The sequence below is a fragment of the Rhinolophus hipposideros genome (assembly GCF_964194185.1).
Source record: "Rhinolophus hipposideros genome assembly, chromosome: 11".
Classification (NCBI taxonomy): Eukaryota; Metazoa; Chordata; class Mammalia; order Chiroptera; family Rhinolophidae; genus Rhinolophus; species Rhinolophus hipposideros.
In genome coordinates this window covers 79517856-79540262 of record NC_138057.1, presented here as the reverse complement: position 1 = coordinate 79540262, position 22407 = coordinate 79517856, and the positions used below count along the sequence as shown (strand labels likewise).

The 22407-nt window shown below is 49.7% G+C and overlaps 1 protein-coding gene across 1 annotated transcript in view; it reads left to right on the top strand.

Moving 5' to 3' along the window:
* Positions 1–22407, top strand: part of RAPGEF1 (Rap guanine nucleotide exchange factor 1) — a 131732-nt gene that overhangs the window by 49062 nt on the left and 60263 nt on the right. The window contains exons 2-4 of the mRNA XM_081065820.1: positions 15006–15145; positions 15730–15843; positions 20318–20496. Of these exons, the coding sequence (XP_080921946.1) occupies positions 15006–15145; positions 15730–15843; positions 20318–20496 (433 nt within the window). The remainder of the gene's footprint in view (positions 1–15005; positions 15146–15729; positions 15844–20317; positions 20497–22407) is intronic.

Genomic DNA, 22407 nt, shown 5'->3' with positions numbered 1-22407 from the left:
GGGCTGCACTCCCTGAAACAAGCAACGGCAACGGGACCTGGAGCTGAGCTGCGCCCTCCACAACTAAGACTGAAAGGACAAGAATTTGACTTGGAAAAGGCCTAGAAGTATACACTGTTCCCCAATAAAGTCCTGTTCCCCCTCTCCAATAAGAAATCTTTAAAAAAAAAAATGTGTCTTGGTTCTATCCATATTGCTACCTCTCAAGTAGAGAGAGGCCGTGACGTAGCCTTGGCCTCTCCCCCAGGCTGGAGACTGCCTGAGATCTCGCCACTGCCAGTAGCTCAGGCGCTCGCACAGCCAGGTGGTAGCTGCGAGTGAGCCGTCTTGGTCCTGGCCTTTCCGAGAAAGGTGTGGCTCACTTACAAGCAGGCCTGGCCTGGCCGTCCTTTCTCTGCTCCTGTGGTGACTTGCTTCCCTGGTGATCAAAGTTGTGAGCACTCTAATAAACGGCATACTTACGAGCCTTTGGCTTTAGAAAGAGGAAGAGGAGCCGATGCTAAGACGTGCCGCCTGAGTCGGAAGCCGGGGGAGGGGACACCGCCGAGCACAGAGCCCTGCAGCTCGGGGCCCCTGGCCTGTTGTAAATGGAACCCTGCTCCGGAGGGAGTAGAAAATTCCCGCAGTGACAAGAGGACACGAGCCTCCCTCCTGTGGGCCCGTTTTCTGCTTTATTTGAGCATCTTACTCACGTCTCCCTTTACTAAGTCTTAGGACCCAATCCAAAGGCTGTCACTTCCTTCTCAGCCTGTTTTCCTACCTTGCGGCGTCACTGTGAGTTTTCAAAGAGATCGGCCTGTAAAGTGCCTGGGTAGGCTGGGCACTCGCTGCAAGAAATGGTCCCAGCTCCCGCTATGTCACTGCTGCTGGCAGCGCCACGCCTGTTCCTCTCTACGTCGTGCACGGGACCCATACGTATGACTGGAAATTGATTGAATTTCGGGCTCTGTGCCAGTGACGTTCTGGCTTAGACTAGACAGCATGACTTCAGATTTTAGTCCCAGAATTTCAAGGGCCCTTGGAGCCTCCGGTGGGTGGTTAGGCCATCTGTGGCTCTCAGTCATTTGCGAGCAAGGAGTAGGTGGGTGTCACCAGCACTGGAGTGGGCTACCTTTTATTCTAGGCCTCTGTGCGAGTTCACTTCCAGCGCTGCCATTGTCTCGTGAGGAGGAGAAATGACGGGGGGCTCGTTGAGACTCGCAGCCATTACTGAGGAAGGAGTCCTGGGTCCTGAGCTCGGTCAGTTCAGGGCCCACTTCCTCTGTCAGGCTCACACTGCTGGAGCACAGAGCCCCGTCACTCACTTGGCACCTGGCAGGGGCAGCTCCTCTGAAGCAGGGCAGCCAGGCCACCTTGGCCAGTACCTTGGAGACACTGAGGTTGACCAGTGCTTGATTCTGATGTGCAGAGCAGAGTGGGATTTGTGTTTTTCCCCAGGCGTGTCTGAAATGCCCTACGTAATAGATGTCCATGTCAGAATGGGCCCCCTGGCCACGCACACATTTGAGAGACTGGAGCAGAGGGCTGCGGTCTGTGAAGACACGCTCGGCTCTGTTCCAGAGAAAACTGCGGCCTTTGGTTGCCTGAGAACCCTCGCTGCCCGTCCTCCACCCCACCCTTCCCCACCCCACCCTGGCCCGGAGGCAGAAGTGTGCCTTTAGAGAAGTGGCCATTTTCACATCCCTCTGTGTCCTCAGAGATTTCCAAAACAAGCACCTGTTTGCTAACTCGGACACCGCCTTTCGTTGGTCCCCATGTGCAAGGCACAAAGCCTGGAGCTGTTCCCGTAAGCTCAGCCCTTCCTCCCCTGCCCTGAGTGGCAGCCTGGGTTTTCTTCCAAAGAGCCAGGGCCCCAGGGAACATCTGCTGGCACTGGGAGCCCCCCCCCCCCGCCCCCAGCAGGGCTGTGAGCAGCTGCAGAGCCCCTGCCCACGCGGGGCAGGTCTCCATGCCAGGACTCCTCACTATCTCCCGGCTCTCCCCCACAACACTGGGGCTCCTTCTTCTTTCTGGCGGCACTTACAAATGCTTGGCACATAAATATTCATGGAAGGAGTGAGTGAACGCAGACTATGTTACCTGCGCGGCACCATTTGCCTGAGGTGATAGGGAAGGGGAAGGGCTTGACAGGTGACCCTGTCCCTTCACTTCCTCACACTCTGCCCGGAGAGCTCTTTCTGCAGTGTCCCAAGCCGCGGGGCATGGTGGCTCCCGGCCCCTCTCCCTGTTGCCTGGGAAATCAATGAATCTGTGCTCACTGACAAATGAAAATGTGTTTTCCTCTGGAAGCCCAGAGGGTGGCCTGACAAATGATGAGTTCCTAGAGTCCCCGAGCGGGGCGGCAGCTGAGGCCGACAGACTTGCTGTCTGCCTCAGCCTCCGCCACCCACAAGCGCTGGCTGGTGCACCCCGTCAGGTGTCCTGACCCCACATAAACAGGCCTTCCTGCCCCCACGTGCTGCTTTGCTGGTGACATGATGCTGAACAAGATGCTTTGCGGCCCTTTGAGGAGCATTGTTTGCATTCTGAGCCAGACCAGTCCCAACAGGCCTGTTCCTCCGAGGGCCGGGCCGGAGGCCGCTCCAAACAGCCCACTTAAAGGACAAAGGTCAGTGTGCGCTCTGCTTCCTGCTGTGGCTGGGACCCTGAGTGATGGATGCCCTTGGGGCCCGCCTTCTTTCTGCTGGTATGTGTCCTCAGAAGAAACTTGTATTTCCCTCCCGTACCCCTTCTGGTCACCAGAAACAATGCTCCAAGACATGACGAATTCACGTCTCTGGAAGTCTGTGATATCTGTGCCTCTAAGAATCTCTAGGTCAGTTCCAAACAGTAATGGAAAAGAACTACTTCCTTGGGAGTCGGCCACCCTGGGGCAGGCTGGCCTTGAGTGGTTCACGGCCCACATTAGGGCTGCGGTTGTCGTGTCTGTGATGGGTGTGACGAATGTGGGGTGGTGGGGTGGTGCTGGGGCCCTGTGACTTGGTTTCCTCGTCTGTCACGTGGTAATAAGAACACTTCCCCTCCAGTGTTACGAGGGTCAGGGATAACACGTGACCTCTCCACAGAGGGCTGGGCTTTGGGACATTTATAAACAGGAGCTATGACTTAGCCCCTTAACTAGGCTCTGCGTCCCCAAGGCTCCCTTAACTCCCTCAGGGACTGTCTGTCTGTCTGTCTGTCTGTGAGTGCTTTATAACGGGAGTAACTTGGGAAAACTTGCTGTGTGGGTTTATTCACAGCACTATCTGAAGGCAGGGGTCCTTCCTACGAGATGTCTCCATGCTTCTCATGTAAAAGTGGATTTGCTGGAGGCTGTGGCTTCCGTGTATATCCTATAAGATACTTTAGTTACTAAGTGGTCCCCTTTTTCCCCGCCATGTTGCTAGGAGTTGAGAGGCAGTTGAGCTTCAGGTAAAGCTGGATCTAGCAGCCCAGCCAGCATCACCAAGAACCCAGCTGCTCTCCTCATCTCTGTTCTACTTCTGTTTTAAATAAAACCTTTTTATTAAAGTATAACATGTAGGAAAGTGCTCAAATCATGAGTCCCCCCCACTCAGTGAATTATCTCCTTTTTTTAAATTATGGTGTGTTAAAAAATAAGGATTATCCACTTGAAACGGTGGCATTTCTGTCAGAAACAGTTGTGTATCGCAGGCATCGTCTGCTCAGAGTTTACTAAATGTCAGTGCTGCAGTCAGGGATTTTACATGCAGTGCTTTATCCCATTGTTGTGGCAGCCCCGAGGGAAGGGTAAGTATTCCCATTACATGAGTGAGCAAAGCAAGGTCCCAGAGGGCTAAATTGTCCAGTCACACACATGGAGGGGGCTTCGCTCACATCAGTAATTTCCGGGGCTGTGCTCGGCCGTGTGTGGGGGTCACACACGTCTTTGGGCCACATATCACAGTAGGAGGTGTCGTTGCTACCATGTGTGTCTGTGGTTGTCAGAAGTTTCTTCTGCTGAAACAGAGGCCGCCTCCTGCGGTCCACTCACCTCCTGGCCTTGCCCAGTGACGGTTCCCCATCCACTGACCCTCCACCCTGGGTATTGGTTAGATGAGAGCCTGCTGTGCCTCCACGTGGGAAGGGGTCATGGACCCTTGAGCCCAGCTTGAGGGTGAGCGGGTCCCCACTGTCTGCCCCTCCAGGGAGAGGCGAGGTGGCCTTATAGACCCAGTGGCACAGCCCCGAAGCCGTCAGATCAGCCCGTCCAAGGTGCTGTGTTTCAGGAAGCTGGGGACCAACGGTGGCAGGTGCAGCCTCCTCAGTAGGAAGGGAGGCCCAGGTCACAGCTGGCCAGTAGGCGTCCACCCGAGACGTGCTGGGCATTTGACATACACACCAGATTTGGGAGACTTCATATAAAAGAAAAATAAGAGGAAATGTCTCATCAGTAGTTTTTACTTAATTACGAGGTGAAACAATAATATTGTGGCTAAATTGGGTTAATTAAAAAATATTTTTAAACTACATTTGGTTCACGTTGTGTGTTTCTGGTGGACAGTACTGGCCCAGCGTCCATTGTCTTCTAGCGACCTAGTACGGTTTTCTCTTGTCTTTCCCCGCAAGTGACTTGAACAGCGTTCTCTTAACCCAGGTACCCCAAACGGCAGCACCCCGCCAAAGAAACTCCTTGACTGAGTCGTCCCTGGCTCGTGTATTGGCACTCCTTAGAGAATTATATGGAAAGTCCATATAAACTGTCCCAGCCTACGTCACTTATTAGATATTACTCTCTGGTGTGGGTCGAATGTGGTAGTTGTCAGTTTTACAGAATTTGTTCATTGATGCTTTGTCTGTGTGTTCACTAACAAGCATTAAGTACTTTTTTTTAAAAAAAAAAAGATTTTATTGGGGAAGGGGAACAGGACTTTATTGGGAACAGTGTGTACTTCCAGGCCTTTTCTCTAGTCAAGTTGTTGTCCTTTCAGTCTTAGTTGCGGAGGGCGCAGCTCAGCTCCAGGTCCAGTTGCCGTTGCTAATTGTAGAGGGCACAGCCCACCATCCCTTGCAGGACTCGAGGAATTGAACCAGCAACCTTGTGGTTGAGAGCCCACTGGCCCATGTGGGAATCGAACCAGTGGCCTTTGGAGTTAGGAGCATGGAGCTCCAACCGCCTGAGCCACCGGGCCGGCCCATTAAGTACTTATTTTCAGCGCCCAGGAATTGGGCTGGTGCCAGATTCCAAAATGAGTAAGACTTGATCGTTGTCATGGTCTGAAGGGACCAATGAGGAGAATCTCTTTTCTGCCCTGAATTCTGAAAGTTGGAAAAATAGGCATTAAGAGACATGATAACCAAAATATGACCTTGATTTCTGATAAAGACCTGTTTGAAGGACAAAGCTGGCTCTGAGAGCCAGGGGAGCTTCCTACACGTTGGGTCCCAGGATGAGACATTTACCCATCCATCCCGTCATAGTCTCTTGTCAGGCCTCCCCCGTGGGGGCCATCAGGGGACAGGTTTCTAATGGATGGGCTTCCTCCCAAAGGTGTGGGGGGAGGTGCTGGTGGGTCGGGTTGGGAGGTGCGCGTCGCGTGGGACCTGCAGACCTCTGAAGGGCTTCGCTTTTTACTGAGTGAGAATGCAGGGTTTCGAGCAGGGGTGCAACATAACTTTAATGAGGGTCGTTCTGCTTGCTGGGTTGAGAAGACTAGGAAATCAGTTAGAAAGCGGTTGTAGCGGTCTAGGCGAGAAGTGATGGTAGCTCCGGCCAGGGTAACAGTGGGGCGGGTCTTGAGAGCGATGAATTTCCACATAAAATATCATAGAAGAACTAGCAGAATTTGCTGAAGGATGGCATGACGGACATCAGCAAAAGAACAGAGTCCAGAATTTTGACCTGAACTATTGGAAGTATGACATTCCTGTTTACCAAGACATGGGGACAGCAGATTTGGGAAGGGAGTATCAGGAATTCAGTTTTGGACTTGTGTTTGATGTGCCTGTTAGAATCGCCAAGAGCTTGTGTGTAGCAGGAGGCCACTCAACAACAGAGTGACCTGGACCTCTTGTCTCTGCACACATCCCCAGGGTTCTCATCTATCTCTCGGCTTCCTGTGTCGTCTGTATGCCGACAGTTAGCAAACGTATACTCCAGCGTCCCTGTGTCCCCCTAACGCAGACTGTCTATCCCACTCCCTAGACATCGGGGGAGGAGCGTGCCTTGACGCGGGTACAGGCCCAGCACGGATGAGATACTCAAATACTGACGGAGTGAATACTGGTTTTCATTCTTAGACTAACCTCGTGAATAGGTGCTCTTGTCATTGCACTGAAATGCATCGGTTCAGTCTTGGGCAAAATGAATTGTAGCACACAGTTGTTTTTACATTAAGTTCTTTGAAGTTTCCATACAATGAGGAAAAGGAGATTAGAAAACGTTCATTTACTAGAGATTGCAGGTCCTGAGAATATTTACATGTATGTCGGCTCTTTTATTATTTTTACCGAGGTGAAAGAAAAGCTTCCTGAGATATCCACAGATTCTTCCTGAGATAGTCAATGCAGAGTTCTTTGGGAAGATACTCATTCTGGGCTATTCATGGTTAAATACATTAATTTCAAGAAACAGCATTTTCTTAAATGATGAATGCTCTGCTAATCTGGCCCATGTAAAAGTCATGTAGGCTCTTTTTTTTAGAAGAACCTTGCACCTTATGTCTAGTTTATTTCAGATGTTTATTGAAGTACGCCGTGTGTCAGATAAGTACCTCTGTCTTAGGGGTGCAGCTTGCAGAATTGTCACAAATCAAACACACCAGTGTAACCGATCAGAAAAACAGATGACAAAGCTCACTCCCTCGTGTCCCCTGCCAGTTGCCATCCACCCTCAAACATATCCACGACCTTGACTCCCAAAGTCGTAGATGACTTTTGCCTGTTTTTGTATTTATATAATTGGAATCATCCAAAATACACGTTTCTGTATCATTCTTCTGTCTGCATCTGTGAGAGTCATTCATATTGTTGTGTGTGGGTGTAAATTATTCCTTTTGTTGCTACATAGTAGTACTCAGTGTGTGACGGTACACAGTTTATCCCCTCCTGTCAGCGGGCGTTTGGGTGGTCCTGCTTTGAATATTCTGGTGCTTCGGATGCGCTCACGCAGGCCTTTCCCTGGGGTGCCTGCTGGGAGAGGGAGCCCCAGCCACCGCCGGATTCCGCTTGGCAGCAGAGGCTGGCGAGGCCCGTAGGTCTTCACCCTCGCCAAGTCCCGTGCTTCCTGTGCTTTCTTTGTCGCCATTCCAGTGCGTGTCGTGGTCATCGCTTTATGGCTTTCCTTTACCATTGTTGGTGACGGATGGAGGTGAGCACCTTGTCCTCTGTTTATTGGCCATGTGGATATCGTCTTTTGTGAAGGTTCATTTCTGAACCTTTCACATCTTTACCAGTTGTGTGAGTAAAGCGAGAACGGTGGTTCTGTTCTGTCAAGCAGCCCAAATCCAAGGTGCTGAGGCCCGGTCTCTTCCAGAGGAGGCGGGGACCCCCGCGGCCGCGCCTCCTTCCCTCACGCATGCCACCCAAGCCTCGTTCTGTGGCTGCATCTGGCCTGGGGCAGCTGGACAGATCGTCTCAGGTTCGGTGCTCATACCCTTGACCTAACAATTCCACTTCTAGAGGCACGTAGCCTGCTCACAGAATCGTGTCTCGACAGAAAACAAACACATCTCAAAGCCATCCCGGCTCCTTGTACGGGTGCCCAGGGAGATCAGCATGAGGGTGTTGCGTTGTTTGAAGGGCAAGGCAGATGCCATCGGTCGGGACGGGTGACACTGTTGTGGCCTGCCTTTCAGCGGCGCAGTATCCATGCCCACATGGCAGCAAGCCCACGTGGTGTTAAGAGAAAGATGTATTTCAGCTCTGCCGTACATGCAGTGACGAGGGATTTCCACTCTCCAGGTTATATATTTTGGTAGTGCTTGGATATTTTGAATGAGGTGGTTGTCCTTTTGTTGCTACCAAAGCAAAAAGGACACCCTTCCTGTTTGCATCAGCACCCACGGCTATGTGGTTGTCAGTAGACTCCCTGAGAAACGAGAAATATGAACAGATTTTCATGTCAGAAGAGCCTGGGGTGCTGCAAAGCTCCAAATATTTCCCTCTGTTTTAATGTGAATATTTGTATATGAAGACAGGAACTCAAAATGAAAATTGTTGGGCAAAAATGAAGCATTAGGTTGCTCTCCATTCTACGAGGCTGGGGTTATTTGTCGCTTCTGCCTTAGTAAGTGGGGGCAGAGGCCTGGAGTGTTGTCAGATGATAGTGACGGCTGCCATTTGGGGAGCATTTGGTATTTGTCAGGTCCTCGGCCACGCGCTTCACACACAGCGTCACGCTCAGTCGTCACGACAAGTCGGGGAGATCACGCTTGTTTTGTAGATGAGGAACCTTCGGCTCAGAGAAGGGAAAAGTTTGTTCACGTACGTGGCTGAGCTCAGGTCACAGCACAGCCTGCCGTGCCCCCAGCCGCTCGGGACGGACCCTTGTCTTTACATTAGTCTGTAAAACTCTAGAGAAATAAGGACCCGAGCTCCTTGTGTTTACAAAAGTTCTTCCACCTGTCGTCCTGTCACTTCTCTGCTCTACTTGTCCTTTCTGGCATTTGGGAAACGGGGACATGGATAAGCAAGTGGAACTGGACAGGCGGGAGCCTCTCCCAGTTGGGTGGCAGTTCTGCACCGGGACGCCGCGTAAGGGGAAACTGACAGCCACTGTGTTATGAAGGTTGGCACTGCCTCAGAGCGTCGTCCAGCGTGACCCTGCCTTTGAGATGCCTGTATGGTTGATACTGAGAGACTCCCCCGGCCCCATCCAGGGCAAAATTAAGCCCTGACAGAAACCACTGCTAAGTTGGGATCCCAGCTGCTGCTACAAGTGACATCTGAAAGGCCAGTTGATACGCACATTTGTCAGACGCAGGCAGAGAGCATTGTTAGGCCTGGCCAAGGGGCAAGTTACAAATTTAAGAATGAAATGCACCTGGCAGACTCCTTGGGCAGAACTTGGTTGGCTTCGGTGTGTTTTCAGTTTTGGGTGGGATGTGATTCTGTGAGCAGGCCACATGCCGATCCTTCAGCCCGTCCTCTTCCTGTGATAGCCAGATATGCCCCTGTGACAGTTGCCCCGGAAAGTGTCTGCTCTCAAGTAGCCTCGTGGTCACTTATGCAGCAATTGTGAGGCCACCCTTTCTCTGGAAGAAATGACTAGCAGATTAGTCAGTGGGAGTTCCCAGCCTTCTTGGTGTGAAGGCCACACCCATTGAGCAGAGGTCTGAGGCTTTGTTTTCTGAAGGTCAGTCAGTGACCTTTGACGTTGCTCTCACAGACCTGATAGGTCCCAGTAAGATACCTGTGGCATTGCCACATGAAGGGAGGCTTTCGTTTCCTTTGGTTAGGCTTAGCCACGTGGCAAGTGTGCACGTGTGGCGATCCCATGTGACGGTGGGCCGGGACCTTGCCAGGGGGCCTGCAGGGTGGATGTGCCACTTTGGAGAATCGTCTGGCAAATATACTCTGTGATTGGCAATTCCAGTCGTAGAAAACTTACACGTGTTCCAGGAGACGTGTCAGAACGTTCATAGTAGCGTTGTTTCAAAAGTTGGAAACAAATGTCCCCTGACAGGAGAGCGGCCTAATAAAAGCGGTATTCTGAGATACAGGAATGTCGCAGTGCTGGGAGTGAAAGCACTTAGTTCCTTCAGCACGGTTCGTGTCAGGCCTATGGAGAGAAAAGGCAAGGGCGTGCGTTTACCGTGTACTACCACTGACGTGTGCTATTCACCCTCTGCTGCCATTATCACAAACCTGCGCATTAAACTATACTTATAGATGCAAAGTCAGAGAAAGGATGGGATGATACGCACACAACTCGCAATCGGGGTTGCCTGTTGGGTTTATTGGGATGTAACCCCATCGTGTGTCGAGGAGCACCTGTAAATGTAGGTATAAAACCTTTCCAACTTCTGTCTTAATTTCAGTACCAGAACATCTCTAAAACATCTCTAAAAACACACATGTACAGAATCTGAAGTGTAACTTCCTACGTGGAGTCCAAGTAGTAAGAGGGGGCTGGTAAAGCCACCTGGCACTCTGCCGTCGTGTGGGGCACCCCTTGGCATTGCCCTCTTTCCCAGACAGTTGATAACGCATGAGGGACATGAGGAGAGGGAAAGAGGTGCTGTTGGCAAGAGGGCCTGAGAGAGCTGCCCCTCGCTCCCTTCCGCCCTCTGTCACCGGTCGCCACCTGCCTTCCTCAGCACTCACGTGCAGTCATCCGTAGTTTCCAGGAAAAGGTGACAGGCCACCTCCAAGCCAATGTCTGTCCTGGTTGGTGTCCTCGATTTCCAGAAGGACGAGGTTGGTTGTCATTACAAAGAGCGTGCTTTCCCCACTTGATTTATCCCACCGTGAGCCAGCGCCGGCTGTTTGAGGCTATTACATGCTCTGAGGAGACATGTCTTGGTAGGTACTTCCTCTAAACGCTGATGTTGCGCCCCCCTGCGCCCCAAGACAGAATTCTGGGCTGTGGCTGGTGAGCGGAAGTAGAGTGAGTGCTCTGGTGGGCTTCCTGGGTTCAGTGTGCTGTCAGGCGGAGATGCCCCGTCGGCCCCTGGGTCACGATCGGGGCTGCCCTGCACGCGCAGGCCCCTGAGAGGGTTTGGGGGCCTCCATACCTACTTGCCTCCCCTGTTTGGCCCTTGGTTGTGATGACAGACATGTGAATCTGGACAGCCCCTCAGCTCCATGGCTGCCCACGCAGCAACTCAGGGCAGCAGACTGGAGAAGACGGAAGTCAGCTGGCCCAGCCCATGTCTCTGGAGATCTCTGGCCACCAAAGCAAATGAAAGGAACTGTACATCCTGCCTAGACTTCCCCATTTGGGTCTGCTTTCGTAGCCCCGCTTTCACTGTTACGTGCCAGGGTGGAAGTCACACAGGTTAATCCATTGCTCTAGCATCCCGTCTGCCCGGTGAGGGACGTGCTGTGACTTTAGGGCGTCTGGGGCAATAAGGGCACCACAGAAGCAGGCACCAGAGAGGGAAACAGGCTAAGGTCTGACTGAGGGTCCTGGCCTGTGCTAAAGGAAGAGGACGGAGGGCTCTTGTAAGGCCCTCCATTACTCGGGAAGATGAGTGACACACCTGACAGCTCTGTAAGGAGCTGGCAAATGAGAACTCAGAGTTAGATCAGCCTTGCTCCCCTTCTAGACCAGGTAGTTAGTTAGGTGAGGTCCCTACACTGAGCAGGTAACTGTGGGCCTGCCCTGGGATAAGTGCCTTATTCCATTATCCACAGGCAGCATTCACCTCACCTGTATCATGTCAGCCATGTCAAGGACAATGTCATCAGCCCCATTTTCCAGACAAGGAGACTTAAGACTTAGAGAGGTGACTTTGAAGTATTTTAATCCAAACAGTGTGACTACAAAGCTCACCCTTTTAACCACCATGTGATCGATGAGACCAGTCACTTGATTTTGAGGTATAAAGAAGGCCGTATAAACCGCAGAGAGGACCCACTGTGCTTGCGAGGGGAAGGAGAAGCAGCAGGGCTGAGGGAGCTGGAAAAGTCATTCCACCCGGTTTACCCACGTTGGATCCCGGGAATGACTGCAACAAATAAAGGCTGGTGTGAGCTCTTCCAGTGAGGAGAGCTGCCCCGACTGCCTGCGGATTTGTGTCCGTGTTTGGGGCCCGAGAAGGGCCTCCTGCAGCTCTGGCCCAGCAGACAGACAGCCGTGAAGCCTTGTGTGGTTTGGCTGCACGTGTGAACGCGGGTCCGGCCTGGCTCTTCTTTGTCATCCAAAGTACAGTGGGCTCCTAGGCCACTGCAACGAGCAGGTGCCGTACGTGGTCCTGCCTGCCGCCTGGGAGGTCTTTGACAAAGGAATTGAACTTCGGCCCTATGAAGTCACCTGTCACAACATAGACACGGTGACAGGCCTGTGTGTCATTTCTTTGGAAGGGTTTTTATTACTAAATTGCTAGAAAAAATGGAAAGGGAGAGGGAGTGCTTTTTATTTTTAAAACTACAGATACTTTTAGTTTCACTGCATAGGATTGTGTTCCGTTCCCTACCTTTCAACCAACTCAAGTATTGTGAATTTCTGTTGCCAAAAGAAGCATTTCTTTTCGTGGAGTATGTTTCGATCGGATGATTCATTGAGTGAATGTTTCCTGAGCATCCTCTGTGATGCAGGTACTGCGTTAGCACTGGGGATGCAGGAATGACCGAGGCAGGCCTAGCATTCCCAGGAGGAGACAAACACATAAAGAAATCAGGTGGTTTCAGACACTGGAAAGCGCTGTGGTAAGTGGCGAGATGAAGGAAGCCTGCTCGGTGGGTTTTGTTTAAATAGCTTCATGGAGATAGAATTCACATACACAATTGATTCATTTCAAGTGCAGAAGTCAGGTTTTTACAGAATTCACTGGGTTGTACAACCATCACCAGATTGTGACTTTGAAACATTTTTGTTTCCTACTACAGGAAACCTTGTACTCTTTAGCGATGGCTCTCCAGCCCTCTCCACGGCCCTCAGCTTTAGGCAACCACTGATCCACTTTGTAAATCTGCCCGTCCTGGACATGTCAAATGAATGGGATTATATAGCATCTGGTCTTCATGTCTGGCTTCTTTGCCTCAGTATAATGTTGACAAGATTCATCCATGTTGTAGCAGGTGTCAGGATACTTCATTTCTTCCCATTGCCGATCATGTTCCACTGCATGGATACGCAACATTTTATGTACCGTTCATGAACATTTGGCCATTGGAGATGTTAAGACCTTTTGGTTATTATAAATAATGCTCCTGTGAACTTCCATGTGCAAGTCACACGGCTGTGCGTTTTCATGTCTCTCGGGTGTGTGCCTAGGAATAGGCTTGCTGGGCCACAGGGTAAGTATGTTTGATCTTGAGAGGACCTGCCAGATGTTTTCAAAAGCAGCTGTGCTTTTCCAGCAGCGGTGTATGAGGGTTCCACTTTGCCCACACATCACCGGCACGTGGTGTTATCTGGCCTTTCATTATACTTGATGGGTTTGAAGTGGTAATTGATGATAATGATAATTTGCATTTTTTTGATGACTAATGATGTTGAGCATCTTTTCATGTGCTTGTCATTTGTATTCTTTGAAGAAATGTCTATTCAGATCCTTTACCCATTTTTAATTGGGTTATTTGTCTTTTATTATTGAATTGTAAGTTCTTAAAAAAAATTTCCTGTATACAAAGCCCTATCAGGTATATGATTTGCAAATATTTTTTTCCATTCTGTAGCTTTGTCTTTTCACTTTCCTGATGGTATCAATTGCAGCACAAGTTTTATTTTATTTTTTTTATTGAGGTATAATTGATATATTGGCCTCAAGTGTACAATGAAATGATTTGATATTTGTATATTTTGCAAAATGGTAACCACAATAAGTCTAATTAAAAAGTTTTTAATTTTGAAGAAGTCCAATTTATCTATTTTTTTCTTTTGTCACTTGTGCTTTTGGTATTATCTAAGAAATCATTGCCAAATCCAAGGTCAAAAAGATTTTATCCCTATATATTTTCTTCTAAGAGCTCTAGCTATAGTTTTACATTTACGTCTTTGATCCATTTTGAGTTAATTTTTGTATACAGTGTGAGGTAAGGGCTTGAATTCATTCTTTTGCATGTGACTATCCAGTTGTCCCAGCACCATTTGTTGAAAAGAATATTCGTTCTCCCATTGTATGGTGTTGACACCCTTGTCAAAATCAGTTAGCCGTAGACACATGGGTTTATTTCTGGACTCTGAATTCAATTCTGTTGTTTTCCATACCTGTCCTGTTGTCTTGATTACCATAACTTTTCAGTAGCAAGTTTTAAAATCTGGAAGTGTGAATCCGCCAACTTTATTTTTTTTCTAGATTGTTTTGACTATTCTGTGTCCCTTGGATTTCCCTACTAATATTAGGATTAGATTGTCAATTTCTACAAGACAACAACAACAAAAAGGCAACTGGGTTTCTAATCAGGATCATGTTGAATCTGTAGGTCAGTTTAGGCAGTACTGCCATTTTAACAATATTAAGTTGTTTTGGTCCATGAACATGGGATGTCTTTCCACTTATTTAGATCATCTCTAATTTCTTTCAACAATGTTTTGTGGTTTTCAGTGTATAAGCCTTATACTTCCTTAAATTAAATTTGTGTCTAAGTATTTTATTCTTCTTGATGATATTGCAAATTGAAGCTTTTTAAAATGTCATTGGGAATGTTCCTTGCTATTGTACATAAATGCATTTGATTTTTGTATATTGCTCTTGTATCCTGTGACCTTACCTAATTTATTAGTGCTAATAGATTTTTAGTGGATTGCTTGGGATTTTCCACATACAAGATCGTGTCGTGTACACATAGAGATAGTTTTATATCTCCCTTTCCAATTTGGATGGCTTTTATTGGAATACGGGAGTAGGAGTAGTGAGAATGGCATCCCAGTCTCGTTCCTGATCGCAAGGAGAAACCACCCAGTCTTTCGCTATGTCCCAGTGGGTTCTGAACACCCTCATTCTATTTCAGTCTGCACTGCTGACTCTGACGCCTTGCCCATGTCACTTGTTGCAGTTCCTAAACCCCAAAATGAGGAAGTTGATTTGAAAGGGCCTTCCTTTCCAGTTCATGCACCTTCACTGCTGTGATTCTTCTTGGGTATTCTTTCTTCTTAGCTTGGTTAGACCATCATACAGACTCTATAAGGACACTCGGAAATATTAATACTTGCCAGTTCTTTTTCCGCACCCATTTTGACTGCCTTTGACTTCTACGATTCTGCACAACCTAACCTAGACCGAAGTTGCAGAAATTGAAACATGCAGGCAGGAATGTTTTAAGGAATCCATATTTCCTTTTCTTTGTAACTCTGAACAGCCAGGGGAAAAGATTTGTTTGGGGACGATGCTCATTTCCACAGATGGTCACTGAACTTCACTCTATGTCTTAACACTCAACACCCTCTTTGTTTTCAGACTCTCAGCGTTCTCATCTCTCCTCCTTCACCATGAAGCTGATGGACAAATTCCACTCACCCAAAATCAAGAGAACACCATCAAAGAAGGGAAAACCAGCTGAGGTGTCTGTGAAAATCCTGGAGAAGCCTGTGAACAAAGTAAGCTGTCTGTCTTGGAGTTTCTCCTGGCCTCTGCTTTGAGCAGTATGAGTTTGTGCTTTCTGTTTTTTTGTTTGTTTTTTTAAAGTTCACTCCCTGGGGATTGAGCTTTCAGTACAGCACACCTATTCCATAGCGTTCTAGGTGGGGTCTCCAGCTTTCTTGTGATAGAGGAACCTTTAGGGTGGTGAGTGTTTCTCATGTTAATCAGTCGAGTTCCTTTGGGTAGAATGGTTCTCCTTTTCCAGATTTGTCATCCTCTGGGCATTTAAAACAGCCCAGCGTATCACGTTCACATCCCAGAATGCCTCTCTGCCCCAGAGAGCCCCACGTGGCCCTGGCACACGCACACACATACGGGGAAGTTTGTGACGTCCAGCACGTCCATCATTCTGCTTTAAGGCTCATGCTCTGAAACACGCAAAATCCTTGAAACCCAGCCAGATATCCTCAAGCACTAGTAACCTCAGCAGGGCTAGTCAAGCCAGATATGTTGAAACAGCTGTTGATTTTCATCAACCCCTCCCTTCAGCCTAAAACGGCCATTACAAGCTCTGTAGGAATCCAGGTTTCCTCTCTTCCAGGAGGCAACAGACAGATTTCTACCAGAGGGCTACCCTATCCCCTTGGATCTGGAGCAGCAGGCAGTAGAGGTTATGTCCACCAGTGCTGTGGCTTCCAGGTCTCAAAGGCAGAAGGTCAGTGTGATGTTAAGAACATGGGGTTTGCCTTGCCTTCTCCTGCAGAACCCTGGCTCGTGGTCTCGGGGATGGAAAATCCTCTGTTGCAGTATTGTGCTCAGCTGGGTGGCAACTGTGGGCTTCATTGTTCAGGAGACCATCCAGGGGACCTTGCGGGCAAGGAAGAGTTTGTCCCAGCCCCTGTGGGGAGTCCTCCACGGTGAAAGCTCAGGGATCCTCTCCGGGGTTGGTTTGGGTGTGCTGCTTGGGTCCAGCGGGTTCTGGGGCAAGTGAGTGAGTCTCATCTCTCAAGACCAGCTGTTCCTCCCTCGAGCTGCTAAGATGATCTGAGTAGCTGAGAAAGGGAAGGGCATCTGGAGTGTAAGGAGACCTGTTAGACTGGCGAGGTGGCCACCGAGCCAAGTACCCCGAGAGCCAGGACCACCTGTGTCCGAGCACGTGCTCAGGGCTTCACACTCGTCCTCTTACTCAGCCCTCATGGGCAACACTGGCAGGGGAAACATGTTTGCGGGAAAGGAAACGGAGAGATACTAAACATCTGGCCACAGTCGCCCAGAAAAAGGCTGGTGAAGCGGAGATTTGAAGAAGGCCGTCTGACATCCAGCTCAGAGACTCAGGGTGCTCCATTTCCTGCTCATGAAAGCCAGTTTGTTTCTGAGTAGCTCAGCAGTCCAAATGGGAAGCCCCACACATCACTAAACAGCAAAACAAAATGGAACTTAGTGATGTGAAACACAAACAAGTCCTGTAGACAGGTAGGTCCTCTAGCAATGACCCGAAGTGTAGTTGGTGGCAGTGCTGTTGTCACAGCCATGAGTTTAATGCCACTGGCAGCTATGCCACTGCCCTGTTACGGAAACACACAATCCGTGAATTTTGCACCTTTTTTTTTATGTTGACCAACAAAATATCTTAAAATTCTGTTAATAGTGGAGAAAATGAAGGTTTTAAATCTAGAAGTCTTTTATTGAAGATTCAGAATTTTTCCTGCTCCATCTGTTAACAAAAGGAGGCTGAAGAGCAAGAGGGAAATACTCAATGTGTGTCGGATTGATCCCACTCCGGACTGGAGTAGAGGGATAAGTAGAAGATTCGGTCTGTGCCACAGTTATGGTTTTACTATGATCTGTTTAGCAACCTCTTGGAGCTGAGTTTAATATTAAGTCCAAGACGAGTGTCACTTGTCATCTATCACTCCTCCGGGCCGTCCAGAATAAAATGATTTCCTAACACTTGTGCTCTGCTAGTGAACTCTGATAAGGAACTGTTTCAGTCACTCAGTTCTTGGAATTCCTCTTCCCCCTTTCTTCATTATTCCAAGAGAAGTCATGGGGGGACATTCGATGCTAAAGCGTCCTGTACTTAGTGGGGGTTCCTGCAAACTCCAGGGAGCGATGCCAATATTTGGAGACATTTCTGGTTGTCACAACTAGGAAGGCAAAGCAGGTCCTACTGGATCTGGAGGGTTGAGGCCAGGAATGCTCTGAGCATCCTGCCAGCCTAGGACAGCTCCCACCCCAAACAGTCCCAGGGACCCAAAACGTCACTGGTGCGCAGCTGCAAAGCCTTGTTCTGCAGCAAGGAGCTGTAGGCCTGACGTTTAGCCCAGGAAGAGTGTCGCCAGTTTTTGGTCATTGCCCTTTAAGAAGGGCTGAATTACTGTGCTGTGCCCCAGCTCACCTGCCTGAGATGGAGTACACGCGTGTTGTTTGCTGGAGGCCCACAGACAGAACCGGTGCTAGGGGGCCCTGCCAGCGTGTGTGAACTTCGAACTCTGTTGGAGAAATCTCACAATAAGTCTGACATTTGCTATTAATCATCACTTGTTCGCTCTCTACTGCTTAGAGAATATTTCCATACGCATTCTCGTTTATCCCACTTGATGTGCATGGCTTTCCCTGTTTAAATACATGGGAAATTGCGGCTTAGGCGGTAGAAGTACAGATTCCGATTCACCGCCAGCTTTCTGAGGGTCTCTCTGTGCCCAGGCCCTGTCCTGGATGGTGTCGCATGCTCTTATTTGCTCCTCCATAACCATGTGCAAAAACTTTCAGCATTCCTAATATACAGAGAGTTTGGGCACTGGCCCACGTTTTCTTAATCAAAACCTGTTTTTCCCTTACATATCATGAACTGCTTCCATGTGCATTCTCATTCAGTCGCCACATCAACCTCTTTCGGTCCCCAGGGCACGTCTTCTTCTCCCCGTTGTGCAGATGAGGAGCCAGAAGCCCATTGGGCCCCAGGCCCAGCTGTGGCTTCCGGGCTAGGCCCTCCCAGCACCGCTGCCCTCATGTGGGTGCCTGGTTTGCTTCAGCCGATGGTGGCACCACCTGCTCGCCCACAGCGGGGCTGCCCAGGAGGCATGTGCCTCTGCAGGGATGTGCGGCTGCACTGTATCAGCAAAGCCAAGGCCTCGGGTCCTGGGTGTAGCCAGTGTTCAGTCTAGTGTCCTGTTGTCAGCTCTTCTGACTGCTGGCTGTGTTTTGCAAGAAGCCACAGTTAGCAGCTGAAGGGCTAGGAGAATGCACAATGCTCAGAGGCCATTAATTCTGGGAGTGGAATTTGCTGGAGAGCTCATGGATGAAACCTGACTCTGCTAAATTGTCGCTCCTTTACTAGGACCCCAGGGCAGCCTGGCTCCTCTGTGGCTCATTTGAGCTCTCTGCAAATGACAGGAAAATTCTCTTTTTGCCGTAACGTGCCTTGCCCCTTTGGGATGCCTCCCTTCTCCAGGTTAGCCCCTTTCTCCAACCCAGCGAGCCTGATGCCACCTTTCTTTAAATGTTCCCTCTTCCTCCCCACATTTCGTCATCACTGGCACCTAACACGTGCTGCTATGCTGGATGGCAGTCTTGTGGTCACAGGCCTCTTGCCAGACTGGCTGACCTTGATTTTAGTCACATTGGATGTCTGAGGCACCCCGACTCCTCCACATGCAGGCTCCTCCTGGTCCCTGGTAGGTGTGGCAAAGCGGAGTGCTCCTGTCACATTGGTGTCCCTAAGGTGGAGAAAAAAGTGCCAGACCTCTCAGAACAGACAGGAAATAAACAAGTATGTCGAGCAGTGCAAAGAGAAGAGCGGAGTTTGGTAAAGAGGCTACAGTGATGGGGGGTGTGGGCGCTCTTTCTCCCCCTGGAGAATTCTCCTGGTGGTCTGTACACCACCTTTGGGGAAGTACTCCGTTGAGAGAAATTAAATCGGGTCTTTGAAAGTTGTCTGACTGAAGGAGTTACTTCTTGATCCCATTTACGTATTTTCCTTTTGATAGTCCCATGAAATAAATAGCTCCACTATTGAATGTTTTCATTTAAAATAACGTCCATCATTTTAGAAGCAAAGAGGTAGTGTTCAGACTCCTAATCACTTTTTATTATATATTATTTATCTATAGATTATCGTGTATATCAACTTTTTCTAGAAATGATCCTCTTGCCCGCAGTTGCTTTTATTATACCATATTCTCTGTGTCTCAGAGAGCCCACAGGTGGCACTTTTCCTCATACACACCACTCTTAATTCACACTGGATGTGTCATCAGTTCTCCTGGAGCAGATCACCCGTTGGGGGCTGCCCATTTTATCAATTATCCTCGATTCCCCCTTCCCTGCCAGCCAGCCGGGGCCCGGTCGTTGACGTGAGGGCCGGCATAGGGAAAGGAACAAAGCAGTGTGCACCCCCACTGGCTGTGGGTTCCGGGCATCCCTCAGTGGGGGGCAGAGGAGTTGGGTGCGGGTTCTGAGTCCTGGGCGTGCAGCACTCTGTTTCCTTTTCCTCCTCGGTGGGCTTTCCTCCAGGGTACTTTCCTGTGAGCGTTCGCTGCTCGGGTCGTGATTGAATCATTGCCATCTGCTCTGCTTCTTCACCTTTTCACCCCCGAGCACGCGCCCCTTCTAACCTCGGGGTCTCCGGGTCCTGCTGGAGAACCACACCATTTCTTTGAGAGATGGCTGCATCTTGACGGCGGGTGTGGAGATTCGTGAAGACTCCTGGCAGGAGGGCTTCTGAACACTGAGGCCTGACCAGTCTTACTGAGTCCCTTAGGCCTTCGTCATTGAAAGGCCCGGGTCACTTGATTTGATTTATTGGATAGATATGTACCACGGGACTTACTGTTGGTTCTCTAAGCTTCCTACAGCCATCAGCAAATTAGTCCTCACTACACACCTTTAATGAGATTAGTGATGGTATCTCAGTGTGGGCGAGGAGAAATGGATTTTCAAGACCTCAGGGAATTCAGGAATATCTAAAGAGCCTTCTTGGTCCAAACCCCCTCCTTCTTACTTCACGTTTAGCCTCTGTGTCCTGGTCGCAATCCTTAGATGAGTAATTTGGCTTGGTTTCTGCAGCAAGAAGCCTTTTCCCTTCACATCATTCTCAAGATAGTTTACAGGAATTTTGATCTTACTGTTTTCAAAAGAGCTCCCTTTAATCTCTCCCCTCCGTCCTTATGCTGAACATTTCCTTGCAGAACCTGAGCTGGCTGGAGGAGAAGGAGAAGGAGGTAGTTAGTGCATTGCGCTACTTTAAGACCATCGTGGACAAGATGGCCATTGATAAGAAGGTGCTGGAAATGCTTCCCGGCTCCGCCAGCAAGGTGCTGGAGGCCATCCTTCCGCTGGTGCAGAGCGACCCCCGAATCCAGCACAGGTGAGTTGCTCTGAAGTCCTGGGCGGCGTCTGGGTTTGGGGGCACTTCAGACCCGGGGTTTCTGGGAACAGTGAAGAGTGTCGGGAGGGAAAGGAGCCTTCTCCCCAACCCCCGCGGACATCCCCTGATGCTCTCCCAAGGTTGAGGTCATTGTCACTCAGGAGACATCGACACTGAGGACGATCTCTACCGTCCATCAGGAGGGACGTAGCCATGCTGTGAGTCGTGGTCATTTCTTGGTATGAGCTCATTGGCAGTAGTGACATGATCAGGACACATTTCTCCTACTAGCCTGTTAATCACAGGTTATTACTACGACATGTAATCCTGCCAACACCTAGCCTATGAGACCTCAGTTGCTTAGAGGATTAGGGCAGAAGAGACGGAGAAGAGTCCTTTAGAGCTTGGACGAGGGAGACACTGAACTGTCAAGCCAGGGTCTCCCAAACAGGACCCCAGTTCCCGGGAAGCCAGGTCGGCCCTCATCCCGGGACGCTTCTGCTGGGCACTGCTTTTATTGCTAGAGTGCACGTTTCTCTTAAAGGTGAGCAGGCGGATTGCCCCCGATTTATTATTAAGTAAAGAGTGAAAAGCAGTATCATATGTAATCTTAAGAGAAAGCCTAGCAGGAGCTTTTCCTTGAGAGGCTGTCAGATGCCTGCTGGCTTTGTTTTTCCTCCCTGCCTGCTACCTGTTCAGGATAAACGCATCTCGGTTTCAGTTCCTGGAGATGGTTCAGTATTCACACAGCCCCATGAGGTTGAGTTTTCATGAACTGCTTTCAGAACTTGGCAATGAAGTGCTAGGTTTCTTTTTCTGGGAGATAAAGCAAATGGTCTTTATTTCCAAGAAGCTCTCTGCCTTGGGGCTTCCACCTTGGAGTGTCAGCTGACCCCGTAGATGGTGGGCGTTCGGCTGGTAGCTCACTGGTGCTAGTTGGTGGGGGGATACAGGGTCCATATGGCTTGGCCCGGCAGCTGTCCTCAGTGTTCCGGGCCATGCTGCTGTCATACAGGAAGAGCGTCCGAGGAAATGAGTCTCTTTAGTGCCCTGTTCAGTGCTTTGTGTGCTGGTTTCGAGAGCCTTGAGGCCAAGGGCTTTGTGTGCTGGTTTCGAGAGCCTTGAGGCCAAGGGCTACCATGTTTCCCCGAAAATAAGACGTAGCCGGACCATCAACTCTAATGCGTCTTTTGAAGCAAAAGTTAATATAAGACCGGGTCTTATATATATTATAACATTATATTATATTTTATATCTTATATATTACATGATATAAGACCGGGTCTCATATTACTTTTTGCTGCAGAAGATGCATTAGAGCTGACAGACTGGCCAGGTCTTGTTTTCGGGGAAACACTAGATGCCTTGCTGACAGTTAACCCAGGGCCTAGCTTGTGGAAGGGCCCAGTGCTGTTCTCCTCTGTGGGAATGCGCCTGACATTAGGCTACATACAGTCAGCTATGTAGATGGCTTGTTATAAAACGCTCTCACGTACCTCTCCCACGGGATGGTCCCACCACGGAAGATTTAAAATCAGCTTGCTCCCCTCTGATGAAGTGCCAGTCTTGCGGTACCCAGGAGGAGCTCTGTTGGACATGAAGGAGGGGGAGGTGCAAGGGTCTGATTCCTGCCGGAGGAGATGTGGGAGGCGGACCCCAGGGGAGGAGTGGCCATGCGGGCCGGAGGACAAGGGCAGCAAAGGTACCGAGGCAGCCAGGCCCAGGGTGCTCTGCTACCGACCAGAGATGCAGGAATCACGGGAGGGAGCACAGGGTGGCCCCTCGAGGAGAGGCACACACAGAGTGGGAACAGTGGGAAGAGGGCAGATGGATTCACCCGCCTCCGTCAGGTGCTGAGTGTCCTTGGCAGAGTCCAGGACAGTCACTGTCACAGAACCCTGTGACTAACTG